The following is a 14,718-nucleotide window of genomic DNA, read 5'->3' as shown; positions in this document are numbered from 1 at the left end:
CTGTACTGCTGCAGCTTAAAAACGACTGCATGAGTTAAAAAAAAATTGTTTCCAGGTTCATCCCAAACTGAGTTTTGATGCCTCAGAGGAGTAGACATCTGATGGAAATACTGACATACTTAACACATTGGAACTAAAAACCACACAGAAATTATTGCTATGGATGAGCCAAGCAAATAGGGAGATATGAAGTATCTTATAAGTGAATGCACGCACAGTCATTTGCAAGAGCTGAGCCAGTTGCTTTTTATTGTAGAAGACATTTCTTTATTAGCTCTTGTGGCATTTCTTTTTTTTTTAATTCTAACCAGTCTGAAAATTGCATCTTTTCTCTAACAAATTTGCTACAAGGTCTTTCTAGCAGTGACATGCATTACTGCAGAGCTGATCTTCATTAGAAGTGCCTCTTGGTAATTCTCTGCTCATTACTGCTTTGGATAAACTAATAAATGGTTGAATTTTACTCATATCATGGGAGTCCAAAACCTAAATTACCTCCTCCTTTATAAGAACCTATTAAAGCTTCATACTCATTAATTCTAGCACTGTTGGCAAGTGACATATAAGCTCCCATAACCCTTGTGATAATTTATACCTCTGAAAATATTTGTTTGTAACTGTCTATGGATTTTGAAGAAACAGTGTTAGGTCATTTAGGTCCCAAATTAATTTTTTTTCTTTTGGGGGAGGAATTTTATGACCTAATTATAATAGAAATAGTTCATGAAAGTTTTGGAAAGAAAGGGCATTGAAAATGGTATTCTCTTTGGACTGGGGATGGTCTTGTGGTTAAGGCACTGGACTGGGACAAAGGGGATCTGAATTCATTTTCTGGCTGTGCCCATAAGCTTCCCCTTTGACCTTGGGCAAGTCACTCAGTCGTACCGTTTAAGGCCAGAAGAGACTATCACATCATCTATTCAGTTTGACCTCCTGTATATCATAGGGATAGGCCACCAACACCTCCCAGCACCCGCACGCTAAACCCAGCTGCGCCTCAGTGTCTCATCTGTGAAACACTTCCAGTCTCCCATGCTTGTCTTTTCTTGTTTCAATTATAAGCTCTTTGTGGCAGGGGTTGTCCCTCTTACTGTGTTAGGCTGCAGTCACTATTGGGACCTCTAGGCCCTACCATAGTACAAATAAATAACTATAATAACAGATGTTGCAAGATTAGAGCGCCCGGAAGTGAAACTAATGATTATTTTGACAGATCCCAAAGTTGTGCTAGGCACTTCACAGGAGAGAAGACCAGAGAAACTGCCTAAAGTGGCATGTAGCCGATCTGCGACTGCCAGTAGTAAATATCTCTAACGATGGACACTAGATGGGGAAGCCTCTGAGTTACACCTCTACCTCGATATAACGCTGTCCTCGGGAGCCAAAAAATCTTACCGCGTTATAGGTGAAACCGCGTTATATCGAACTTGCTTTGATCCACTGGAGTGTGCAGCCCCGCCCCCCCGGAGCACTGCTTTACCGCGTTATATCTGAATTCGTGTTATATCGGGTCGCGTTATATCAGGGTAGAGGTGTACTACGAAGAATTCTTTGCCAAGTCTGTCTGGTGGTGTTGCCCACATGCTCAGGGTGTAACTGATGACCATATTTGGTGTTGGGAAAGGAACTTTCACCCAGGTCAGATTGACAGAGACCACCCGGGGAAGGGGTGGGTTTCACCTTCCTTGGCAGCATGGGGCACGGGTCACTTGCAGGTTTAAACTAGGGTAAATGGTGGATTCTCTGTAACTTGAAGTCTTTAAACCATGATTTGAGGACTTCAGTAACTCAGCCAGAGGTTAGGGATCTAATGCTGGAGCGGGTGGGTGAGGTTCTGTGGCCTGTGCAGGACATCGGATTAGATGATCACGATTATCTCTTCTGGCCTTAAAGTCTGAGTCTATAAGCAAACTAGAAAAGAAGCCTAGAAAAACAGACCTGTCTATTTTCCATTGTCCATATGGATTAAAATGTGTGTAGATAGATAGATATAGCTAAGTAACTCAGTTGAGATCCAGTCGGGCAGCACTGTAGGGGGAAGGGCAAGGTACCATCCTAACAACCCTCACCAAAACAAAGCTGGCAGAAATAACAGATGACAGTGCTGTGGCCACAGCAGAGACTTCAGAGTCCAGCTGTTGCCAGTCCAAAGCGTAGCGTAAATGTGTCCTTTATTACAGTATGACTTTTGTAAAAAGAGTTTGTCACTTTGTCATGAAACAGTTTCATTAACACTTTAAAAGGGAGGCTTCTTTTTAAATGGCTTTTCCATTCAGTGCAGTTTGCATTTGTCTGGGCTTGTTCCCGTTTGGTGAATTTATGATATAAAAGCCAAAATATACAAGTCTTGATCACTTGGCAAACAACTTGGGTAAAACCATGTATTTTATATGGATGAATTGTGCAGCTGCATGGGGTTTGTTTTCTAATGGATTAAAATAGCAAGAACTTCCATCAAGGTCAATAGACAAAGAACAGTACTGAGGCTTGCAAGTGTGAAGCTATATATGGGGTCCTTACATTGCAGGCCAGAAGTTAGCGCTATTGAAGTAATACTCAGGTTGTGGTGCAAACCAGCAAAATCAAGGAAATTCATAGTTAAAACCTCAGCTGTGTTCTTCCCAGGGATCTCGCAGGTCTGATGTCAGTGAGGAGTTTTCCCACAAAACTGTTGTTCAGTGGGAAACTGGGTTTTTGACCAAATGAAATTTTTCATGCAAAGTGTGTGCTTTCTGCAGAAACTTAGTTTTTTTCATCAAAATACTGAACACTTGAAAACTGAAATATTTCAGTTTGTAAATGTTGCTGCAGTACCTCTTGGGGATTCTGGTTTGGTTGCCTCATATTCACATTTTCCTCTATGGGCCAGGCTCCCAGCCAGATGACATCTCCCATGAGGGGCTATGGCCAATGACTCGCATGATGTACCATCTCCCGCTCCAAGAGCGGAGACTATGGTGCATCATGGATATGTAGTCTGAGCACGAAGCCTATAAAGAAGAATGGGAACATGAGGCACCTGACCTACAACTTCCATAAAACAACTGAGCAGCACTTATAAATTTAAGTATTTAAGTTTATGGCTGAAATATTTTGGTATTCAAATTTCCACTGAACATGAAAAATATCCAGGGGAGGCCAATTTTTTGACCAGCTCTAATCATAACACTTAATTGCCACAGGACAACCTAAAGATACAGGCCCAGATCTTCTGCTAGTGTCAACTGGTTTAGCTGCAGTGAGTACACCAGCTGAGGATCTGATCCACTGATGTCCAAGTACAAATCCAGACCTGAACTTCCTCAGATCTGGACAAGGATCTGAAGCTGAGCCAAATTTAAGGTGTATTTGAATCATAGGTTTGGACCCATCTTCTTTGAATGGTTCCATTGAAATCAGTGGGAGTGTTGCAATTGACATCAGCAGGGCCAGGGTTTCACCTCGAGGTTCAGTGGCAGTTTACTGATTCTTCTCATTAATTGGTATAAACTGGGAGTAACTCTGTTGAAGTAAATAGTTACACCAGTGTAAAATCAATGCCAGTGCAAAATCAGCCCCTGGAATTGCAGTCTCAATGTGTATGTATAACTGTTGTTAAAATTGATGGAAGTTAAACAAACAGTTTACCTATGAGAAACATCTAGGCTTTAAACTTATTTTCTTTTGTCACCGTCTCATAAAATTAAACACAACAGCGTCTACTACAGGAACTGCCCAATATGCTGCAGCATTGTTGCCACAAGCTCTTGTGTTTTAGAACACCATGATTGACTATAGATACCTTGTGTCCAGCCTTAGGTTTGTTTTGTCTGTGCAGCTCCTGGCTGGCTGGATAGATAAAATTCTGCCCCATTTTGAATGCAGTGGCTATTTCAGAGCTACTGAATGGGTTGGTTAACTTTAAAAACTCCTCCTGCCCCTTGTGCTCTGTCCAACCTTCTCTCCTGGAGTCTCCTTCACCCATTCTGTGTGCACCATCACACCACCTCATATTTCTGAAACAAAGTCTCCATTAAGGTCCATGTGTTCCAGGAAGCATTCCAGTGGTACTAACCATATGCCAGTCTGTGTGTGTTCTACATTGTAAAGTATGACCATGGTAAGGGCCAAATCCTTAGTCACGTGAGTATCCCCATTGAAATCTGTGCAGCGACTCAGGGGACTAGGATTTGGACTCTGGACCATGAGCCCTTCAAGTCAGGGACTTATTTGTTTGCCCCAGCCCACCCAGCGTGCAGCATCATATGTGGTTATGATTCCACATAAGAATATAGCTTCACTGCACTGCATTTTGTAGGCTATCCCACATTTTGGCCATTTTTCTGGCTTTTTCCTGCCTCAAGAAGGAGTGGAGACAGCCTCTCTAGCCCTGCCAGAAAGCAAGCTGTACAATGGTGCTGTGTGTGCATGACTGCGAGTCTAGTGATTTTTATTTATTTTATTATTATTTTTTGCCTTCCTGCTTGCTGGGAGATCAGGAGGAGGGCAGCGCTTAATTCTGACAAGCAGCAGGAATGGGAAGCTCTGGGAAGAGGAGAACAGCAGGAGTAGAACTTAGATAACTTGTTGTGGAGATGCCCCCATGTTTCCCCTTCCCAGAGGGGAAGAGACGCATAGTGGCTTATAAAGTGTTTTGAAGTGAAAGATCATACATTAGCATAAGGGGTGAAGTCTTGCCCCTCTTGCAGTCTGTGAGAGCTTTGACATTGATTTCACTAGGGCCAGGATTTCACCCTAAATATTAACCTTGGGTTATCCATTTGCCATAAGATACACAAATAAGGGAGCCAAAATCATCCTCCCTCATGAACTATTTGTCTTTTCTTTAAAAAACAAAACAAAACAAAAACCACCTGAATTTAAAATTGGCCAAAATAACATATTGTTTAATTTGAAGAAAGAGAAACAAAGCCCCACGCCTGATACCTATTGCAGTGAGCTTCAGCTTACAGAAAATGACTGTAGCTGAATTACAAACCTCAAAAAGACGGAAGGCTTTGTAATGGCAATGCTGACACAACTGCCCCCCCCCCAAAAAAAAAACCCAAACACCCAACCCCAAAAGGCCCAATCCTGCCTAGTCCTGCTTCAGTCCTGTTGACCTTTAGCATATTGCAATGTGAGGCTCTAGGGAACAAGTTGTAAACCTGGTGGCAGTAATTCCAGAACCATTTATTTCACTGACAGCACCTACTGTTTTCATACTGCAACTTTGCTTGAATTTCATTCACTTCATTGACCCTACTCACAGTGAGTAAAGCAAGCAGGGTTTGGTGCCAAGTCAGTACCTCTAAGTGAGCTATTAAAGTACCGGCAGTCCTCAACTTTATGACGTTTGAGTTACGACAAACGGCATTTGGGACGTTTATAAATTGTCATTGTGTTTCGACTTTACGACGTTGGTTTTGACTTTACAACGCTCGATCCGACATTGTTCCTATGGGAAATTCGCGTTATGACATTTTCGACTTAAGACGCAATTTTCAGGAACCAATTGTGTCGTAAGTCTGAGGACTGCCTGTACTCGGTCTAAACAGCACCTGTACTGTGCTGAATGCTGTTTCTGACTAAGGTAAACCATTGCTTGTCACCAATTGATGGCATTTCTGCAGTTTTCATCTCTTGGCTCCTATGTGCATGAAATTAGCAAGGATATAGGTGCCATGGCTGCTGTCATCAGTCATGCCAGGCTCTTTCATCAGTGTTTGATGCCTGCTTTATTTAGTTATTTATTTTCTTCTCCATCACAGAATATCTGGGGAGCGAAACTGCCTTTCTGGAGGAATTGGTGTTTGGAAGTGGAGATACCATTGAACTTTCCTGTAACACCCAGGGCTCTTCTATGTCAGTTTTCTGGTTCAAAGATGGCATTGGGATTGCACCGACCAACAGAACTCATATTGGACAAAAACTGTTGAAGATCATTAATGTGTCATATGATGACTCTGGGCTATACAGTTGCAAGCCACGGCATTCCAGTGAGGTTCTAGGTAACTTCACAGTCAGAGTAACAGGTGAGTGCTGTAATGCACATTTTTTGTTTTGTTTTGTTTTTTATTCTTGCTTCTACAGATGGCCAACACAGCTGGTGTTCTGCATTCATTCTCTATGTTCTGCGGGCTTCTACATGAACTCTCAATTTTTGGCAAAGTCAAAGTAGGCAAAAGTAGAAACCACTTTTCTGTAATGAGTGTAAGATTCTGGAGATTCATATCATGGGAGCTTTGGAAATGCTGTTATACAGATTAAAACCAAAATCCCCCTGAATGCTTATAGATATTTAATTCACAGTACTTGGTAAAGTACCTTAAATGATATACACCCTTTTGAGGTATTTTATGGATGGGTAAACTGAGGCTCGCTGAGGTTAAGTGACTTGTTTTCAGGGTCACTGGGCAAGTCAGTGGCAAAGTCAGGAATAGAACTCAGGAGTCCTGACTACTAATCCCCAGTTCTAGCTGATAGACAGTACTTCCTCCCTAACCACATGATGTAATTTTGCAGATTCATTTTAGAAATATCATTTTTGTAGACGATCCATTTGGGAATCTGGTACTTAATCTTAGGGCATTAAATTTATTACTGCATCCTTCTTGCGCTAATGTTGGCACACAGGGTGGAAACACAGACTTTCACGGATTCTATAGTCATAAGGGACATTGAGATAATCTGATTTTACCTCCTGTATAGCACAGGCCATAGAACGTCCCCAAAATAATTCCAAGAGCAGATCTTTTAGAAAAACATCCAATCTTGATTTTAAAAATTGCCAGTGATGGAGAATCCACCACAACCCTCGGTAAATTGTTCCAGCGGTTAATTACTCTCACTGTTAAAAATGTATATCTTATTCCCTCTGGCCCCTTCCATCCCTCTGTCATTAACTGCTGCTTCCATCTGCTCTGTGGTGTGTGATGGACTGTTTTGCCCTTCCCGCTAAGCGTTCTTCATAACATTTCTCTTGGGCGCCCTCATTTCCTCACGCCAGTTGGTTTCCACTTGACAGCTTCATGTGGAGTCTGTGTGTTGACATCCAGAGTATGTGCCCCAAATATGTGCAGTGTCCCCTTCTCATTCTAGTGGAAATGGACTCCTGGTTTTCAATGGCATTAAATGGAACATATCAAAACTTTCAAATAAGTATGTATCAATGAAACAGCTACTGTCATTTGCCTAACCTTTTTAGCATGATTAAGATAATTAGGGCTGGATGACCATAAACTGCTCCAAACATAGATTACTGAACTCCAGGGTGCCAGAATGTCTCAGTTTCTGACAAGTAATTAGTAGATAATTAGCTAAGAACACCCATCATTATTGAAAACTGCTGGACAGGTGGTTGGATAAACATCAGTGTCATTAGTTGATAATAATCCTGATTTAAATAGATTAAGGCAGTGGTTCTCAAACTTTTGTATTGGTGACCTCTTTTCATACAGCAAGCCTCTGAGTGTGACCCCCATATAAATTAAAAACACATTTTGTACATTTAACGCCATTATAAATGCTGGAGGCAAAGCAACATCTGGGGATGGAGGTAACATCTCGTGACCCCCCCATGTAATAACCTCACGACCCTCTGGGGGTCATGACCCCCAGTTTGAGAACCCCTGGATTAAGGCCTGATTTTCAAAGTATCTACTGATTTTTGGGTCACCTAGGTTCAAAGTGCCCATATCTCCGTTTATTTCCTTCAGAGTTGTGAGTGCCAAGCATTTCGATAAACTAGACCCTGGGCCCAGATCCTCCAAGGTATTTAGGTGCCTAAAATACCTTTTGCGGATATTGGCCTGGGTGTCTCAAATTGGACACTCAAAAATGGAGGCACCCACTTTTGAAAATTTGTCCCTAACCTTTTACAGTACCAAGTCACTCTTCCCCTGCACCCGAAGTGATAACCAAACAGATGTAGTCTGGAGACATACACTCAGTCCCATCACAGGGGGTTCAAAGCTAGAACATTATACAAATAGTGAAATCGAAATTGTTTAAGGAAAAAGACATTTTCAGTGAATCTTGACAAACATCTGATTTTAATTGAACGTTATTGGAGATCACTGAGAACATTTCAGGGTCATATCAATTAAATAGTTAAAGAAGTATTTGGCCTGAAAGATTTTCTTTAACTAGGTGCGATTATTGGGAATAGGGAACTTCAGGTTGTTAGAAATGTTTGTATCTTTTTTTTTTTTTTTAAGTGACATTAAAATGCTTTTGAGTTCAAGGAGCAACAGAGGCAGGAAAGGGCAGCTGGCTATACAATCAAGTGAAACAGCTGTCAGACCAAAAAGTGGTAAAGTGAGAAATTGTTTTTAATAGTGGAAAGACTGATAATCTTGTGCTTTTAAAAGTTTAAGCCCCTGTGTTTTTCTTCTTGGCTAATAATAGCTAATAACAGCTTGAGAGCAAGTGAGTAACCTGAACCACCATTCTGCCAGCATTATGCATCTTTGATTCTGTTAGCTCAGTGTCATTACAACCAAAGTGCTGCTAATGTGGGAGTTTCAGTTTTAGCTGTCAGCCATGTTTGTTTTAAACTTTGAAGCCTTTGCATTGGGTGGCACTAGTGGCGCCTGTTATATTCGCTTATGTTTCTTCATAATTATTAGTGATTGCTTAGCGTTCAACTCCAAGAGTGAGACTGTAATCTGAGAGTGGGGTTTACATTCCTGCATTTTAAAAGTAACACCAGGGTTAGTTAGAATTCCTTAGATATCTAAATATTTGTTCGCTAAGATTATGTGCCATAATTACTCGGAGTTACACTGTTATTGGTAGTAACAAACTGGAGTTTACGCTGTAACTGAGCAAAAGTAGGTCTTTTAAATTTATAGACATGCATATTAAAATTTCCATTTAATAAATGGTACAGGTACCTAGTGTCTCTTGAGAAAGAGCTTCCTTCTTAATGATGCTTCCAGGCCCTCGTTAGATTTACTCAGGAGGACCAAATTACTATGTTAAAGTCCATCCCTTTCGGGGTAACAAAGTTCAACAAACAGTTCCTAGATCTGGTGTCAGGTCTCTGGCCCCTGACGCTGCTCATGCCGCTTTGCCAGTGGTGGGTAGGGGAACCCAGGCACTCCCCTCTACGCTGGGTTCCAGCCCAGGGACCCTATACTTTCAGCCATGGTTTACATAGTCCCCTTGCCAGTGTTTCCCTGGGCCTCTTCCTACCCAGCCTTTCTTCCCCACAACTTCCCTGGGTTGACCCTTCTTTCAGGGCTAGGATCCCAGGGTTTATTCTCCCCTCCCTCCCGGTTTCTTCCCCTGTTCCTAGAGAGAGTGACTGCGCACTCTCTCCCTGCAGCTCTCTTCTGCTTTTAACTTCCTGGCTTTGTACTAACCAGCTTGCTCCTGCTCACCTGGGCTTCATGATCAGTTAAGCCGGGTTTTCCTTCCAGGTGCAGCCAGGTACCATAATTGGCCTCTCAGGTCCATATTAACCCTTTCTGGGCCTGTGTGAGGCATACACCCTCCATCACAAGGAGTAAAATGAATCAACTTTTTCATTAAGGTGGTTTGGAAATCAGGTTCAAAGTTATTGCTTTGTACCGTAAAGGTTAATTAAAGAATAGATTTGTGTATGAATAAACTTAGAACCTTTTAAGCTTGGTCTTTAAAACACAGGACCCTGGGTGTGGGTGGGATTCAGCAGTTCACTAGTTAAGAAGGGATAGCCCCATTTCCCTCCTGCAAACAGTAACGCTTACATCCGTCTTAAAATAAATAAATAAATGTTCAGAATTGATCCTGCATGCCAATTATTGACACTCCAGTTCTGCAATCCTCCCATGCACAGAACTGCCCTTGGAGCTGATGGGTGAGTGGAGTCCTGGCAGGACAGGATCTCAGGTTACTTGCTCTTTTCTCACAGTACCAAAATGCAGCTTTTGAAAACCCCAGGTCAAGATTTTCAAAAATGGGTGCCTAATGCTAAGGTCTTGTTATCATATTTAGGCACCGACACAAGTGACCTGGTTTTTCAAAAGTAGTGTGTGCCCAGCAGCTCCCATAGAATTCAGTTCCAGTCTGGAACTCTCAGCACTTCTGAAGTCAGTCCACTTCTTTAGGCACCTGAATATGAACTTAGTCTCCTAACTTTAGACACCCATTTTTAAAACCTTGATTCTAGTCTTTCTGAACAGACTCAGCATTGTGAGTAAGATGAGACAGACCTTTTCTTTCTGTAGGTAATAACACTTACCCTGACAGGAAAGGAAAACACCATCCACAAAATCTGTTTGATTTCTTGTCAAAGTATAGTATTTAATTAAAAATGTGCTCCCCCCCCCCCCCCCCAGTTAAGACTGGTATATTTTAAAGCATATAAATATCATTATAATCATGCATGCCAAAATAAGGATTACCAAACCTCATGCTTTCAAGATGCAGGGTCAGGAAGGATTTTACCTCTTCCCCCTCCCTTGTGCAGCAGTGCACGTTTGGTCATGTTCTTGCCTTCATCAGGGTCTATAGCAGATGTTGTCAAAAGACCCAGTTCAGCAAAGCACTCAAGCACATGCAAAACTTTCACCAAGTCCCATGGGATTTTAGTGGGACTTAAGTCCTGGGGCTTAGACACATGCTGAAAATTGTGCATGTGCTTAAATGAATCTGGGCCAAAGACAGGATGTTAGGTATGATGCCCCCCCAATAATCTAATGCAATATGGTAACGCCTGTGTTTCTATACAGTGAATATTTCTGCAGGTCTCTCCAGATTCTGTAGAACAGTAATACCTTTGTTAGCTTTTTCACTGTATTTATCAGTCAGCTGGATAGAAGACGATACAGAAATTGCAAGAGCTCATCTTGTAACAAAGGATATTCTGCCTGACTTTGGCTAAATTGGATGCATTACATTTCTGGCCACATGTTGAACATTTCATAGAATTTCCTACTGTCTAAAAATCTACTGCCAATTTCTTTTACGGCTGTATCAAAATGTAAAAGCAGCTGCATAATATGATGCCTTTTTTATATTTATTGGAGATTATTTAAAGTAAGAGGCAATGAATAATGCTAAATCTTACAAACAGGCTTCAGGGTATAATTTTATTGATTGGTGGTTTCTAAACAAACAGTAGCCACTCAGAAAAAAAGAACTAACAACCTTTGTAGACCGCTCAATAAATGCAAACATGGTGTTAGGCAGTGTGAAATGACGGGTGAATACAGAAAATAATATAAAGACATTACATATTAGTGATATGCGCTCACCTGGCATGTGCTGGTTTGGTCTCAAAAATAATATATCCCATTGCAGAAAGGATATAACCAAAAAAGAAGAGATCCAGAGAAGGGTAGTGAAAGTGTCTAGAAGCATGGAGCAACTTGGATATGAGGAGAGATTTTTTTGAAACATTGGGGTTGTGTAGCTTAGAGAGGAGATAACAAGAGGTTTAGTCTGTCGTTGTTATGGGGGTTTTTACATCTGAAATATCTGATCCTGGCCATTATTGGATGTGGGGTATTGGAGTAGCGGACAATTGGTTGGATCTGGTATGACCTCTCAGTGTTAGTCAACTGTGTGATTGGGGGAGTGAGGAGGTAAAGTGCCTCATTGGGCCTCACACCCGCAAGGTGCAGTGGGAGCAGTGGCTCCCTTACATGATACCACCCAGAGGCGGCGCGTGACCTCACGTGTCCCCCCACCTCCATTTCTGCCTTCCATTTGGCCCTGCTCCCTGAAGTGCTGATGTAGCAGGGCAGAGCCCACCCACTCCCATGCTGTCTCTAGCCCCCCACCCCAAGAGTTACGTCGTCTCTGGTCCCACCTGGCACCCAAACACTTCAAAGCCCTTCTGCATGGTCAGGACTTTGTGGCTCCCGGAGGCAGAGCCAGAGAGCAGCTGCTTTGTAGGACATGCACTGTTTGGAGCCAGGGAATTATTCCCGTCAGAAATCTACCGAGCTGTAGTAGCTGCAGAAGACTGCCATGTGCTTCCCTTGGGAGGGTTTTGTCCAGTACATCCATATAGATTGGACGGCCTGGCCATGACCCTAGTTTCCCCTCAAATCCTCCCTCCCTGTGTTTCTCTAGAGCAGCACAAAACAGGCAAGAGATGCAGATCAGCTGTGCCCACTGCCCCCCTCATCCCCCACCCCAGGTACTGCAGTTCAGCTTCTCATGCCTGTAGGAGCATCATGACCTGCCATTGCAAATGTGTGTGCTGAGTCTCCAGAGATGAAAACACTTAACAACTCCACTGGCAGGCAGAGCTGCACTTATGTAAAGTACCTGCTTTCCTAGGCTGGGTCTGCACTACATAAATACTTCAGTATGAAAAATCCACACTCGAGCAACGTAGTTTTGCTGACCTTAACCCCCCATGTAGACAGTGCTGTGTTGGCAGGAGAGTTTCTCCTGCCAACTCTCACGGAGGTGGATTTATTAAGCCGACAGGAGAGCTCCCATCAACTTCAAGCGCCTTCACCAAATGTGCTACAGAGGCGCAGCTGCAAATTTGTAATGTAGACCTGACCCATGTCTCCTGATTGTCACAACTGCAGCATGGTGCCTTCATTACAGCATGATAAATGGGGGGTTTCCCTGTCCTTCTATCTCAAGCATCTTCCCCTTTGTAGTACTCCGTTCCCAAGAGTGTTACTAGAAAGACCTGCTCTGGAGAACAGGTGAGAAGAGTCTGTGTCAGAAAAATACGGGTGGGGAAGATGAAATGAAAAGGAAATACAATTCTAATTGAATCGCTCTTGTGATTTCACCATTGCACTAGTTCACTAGTCATCGTAGCCCTTCAGAGACTTAACACACATGCTTAATGTAATGCACCATTCATGACCCCATAGCAGTGTGGAGTCAATGGGACTACTCACAGTGTGTAATGTTATGCATCTTGGTAAGGATAGCTCAGTGGTTTGAGCATTGGCCTGCTAAACCCAGGGTTGTGAGGGGGCCACTTACGGATCTGGGGCAAAATCAATAGTTGGTCCTGCTAGTGAAGGCAGGGGGGCTGGACTCTGATGACCTAACAGGGTCCCTTCCAGCTCTGTGAGAGAGGTATATCTCCATATACATACATAAGTCTTTGCAAGATCAGGGCTTCAGAGTCTTTCAGCCTAGACAGGAGCTGAGGTCCAGCTCCTCAAAAATATTTAGGCACCTGGACCATGAGTTAGGCCCCTAAATACTTTTGAGCATCTGGACCTAAATATCTAAGATTTGAAATAACCAGGCAGGATCCTTCTTGGGAAAAATGCTTTCCGGCAATCTTTAGCCATCATAAAGAAGAAGAAAAAAAATCACAAGTCTTGGGGGAAGGAGGTTGTTTGTTGGTTTTTTGCTGATCAACTTTAACCCAAGATTGAGGGGAAACAATTCATATTTCTGCTACTTCTGCTATTTGGTTAGCTCTTCTGCATGGGAAAGTTGATAGCAGTGGAAAAGAGGAGAGCTTCCTTTATTGTTCTCTTGAATGAAATCTTAGATTCTGCAGAAAACAGCAAAAAAAATCGCAGAAAGGCCCTGCAGTTAAGAGTTTCTGAGACACATAGGGCCTAGTTTTCAGTAGGGCTGCAGCTCCCCACCATTTTGGCATGCACACACCTGTGGTATTTATCCATCAATCTCCATTCCCCAGACAAATGTGAAAATCCTCTCACTTGTGCCCAAAAATGCAGTTATGGAGGGTGGGTATGGAAGCTGCCGCTTGAAAGTCTGCTCCATAGTGGTTTAAAAAAATGACTGAGTTTGATCTACTGTTTCTTGTAGTGGTATCAAGAAAATGAAATACTGAAACACCACTAATAGTAGCACAACAAGTGACTTTTTTTTCTTCCCTTTCTAGATTCTCCATCATCGGGTGATGATGAAGATGATGATGACGAGTCTGAAGACACAGGTAATGGAATGCATAGTCTGTTTCTTTAAAGCTATCATTCATACTATTTCCACTCAAGAAGGTGTTGTGTTCATTGATTACAATATAGGACATACAGCATATTATTATAATTATTATTCAAAACAGAAGATTTCCAGAATGTATACGGGGAACCGTGCGGCCTGGTGGATAGGACACAATCATGCTGAGCTCTTGTCCTATCTGTGCTGTGGCCTCACTTGGTGACCTTGGACAAGGGACAGAACAGCTTTCTGCCTCGGTTTCCCTGTCTGTAAAACAGGAATGCGTTACCTACCTTTTGAAGTGCCCTAAGGAGGTCTCTTACCTCATTCAAAGTTGAAGGTGATAGCCTGTAGCATTGGAAATAAGAATTCCCCTAGATTTGGTACCTAGCCACCATAATGATGTGTGCTCTAGAGTCTAGAAGTTCATAAATGATGGCAGGCCAGATATTTATTATAAGGTCTTTATATTTATGCTCAAATACAAGGGCGATGATGACCTTCTAAAAATCTAGATAGATTTGACCTATCGCTTCAGCTTCTTGAACTATAGTATTAAGCCTGTCCTTGTATTTAAATTCAGGCAAACTCATTCTATCTGTGTTTTTTATTTCGGTGTAGCTATACTGATTCTACACCAATGGAGTATCTGAGCCTGTATTTTTTTTTTTTTTATCCAGTTTAATGCTTTTTCTTTACTAGCTAGCTTGCTGAGGGAAGGAGCAGCCATAGGCAAGATTCATTGATGCCCTAGGCAAGAACAACTCCATTTGATCTGCACCCTCTGATACTCATGGTGAAATCAGCCCCAAATCTGAGACTCACATTGTTTTCCTTTTCCAGTGAGGCTCT

General features: G+C 42.4%; 1 protein-coding gene across 6 annotated transcripts in view; it reads left to right on the top strand.

Moving 5' to 3' along the window:
• Positions 1 to 14,718, top strand: part of FGFR3 (fibroblast growth factor receptor 3) — a 74,683-nt gene that overhangs the window by 24,641 nt on the left and 35,324 nt on the right. For all 6 annotated transcript variants that reach the window (XM_024199050.2, XM_024199049.2, XM_024199047.2 and 3 more), the window contains exons 3-4: positions 5,751 to 6,014; positions 13,811 to 13,864. In XM_024199050.2, the coding sequence (XP_024054818.1) occupies positions 5,751 to 6,014; positions 13,811 to 13,864 (318 nt within the window). The remainder of the gene's footprint in view (positions 1 to 5,750; positions 6,015 to 13,810; positions 13,865 to 14,718) is intronic.

Source organism: Terrapene carolina, unplaced genomic scaffold (genome assembly GCF_002925995.2).
Source record: "Terrapene carolina triunguis isolate 2854851 unplaced genomic scaffold, T_m_triunguis-2.0 Scaffold66, whole genome shotgun sequence".
In the NCBI taxonomy this organism is placed as follows: domain Eukaryota; kingdom Metazoa; phylum Chordata; order Testudines; family Emydidae; genus Terrapene; species Terrapene triunguis.
This window is presented reverse-complemented; position numbering and strand designations above follow the sequence as displayed.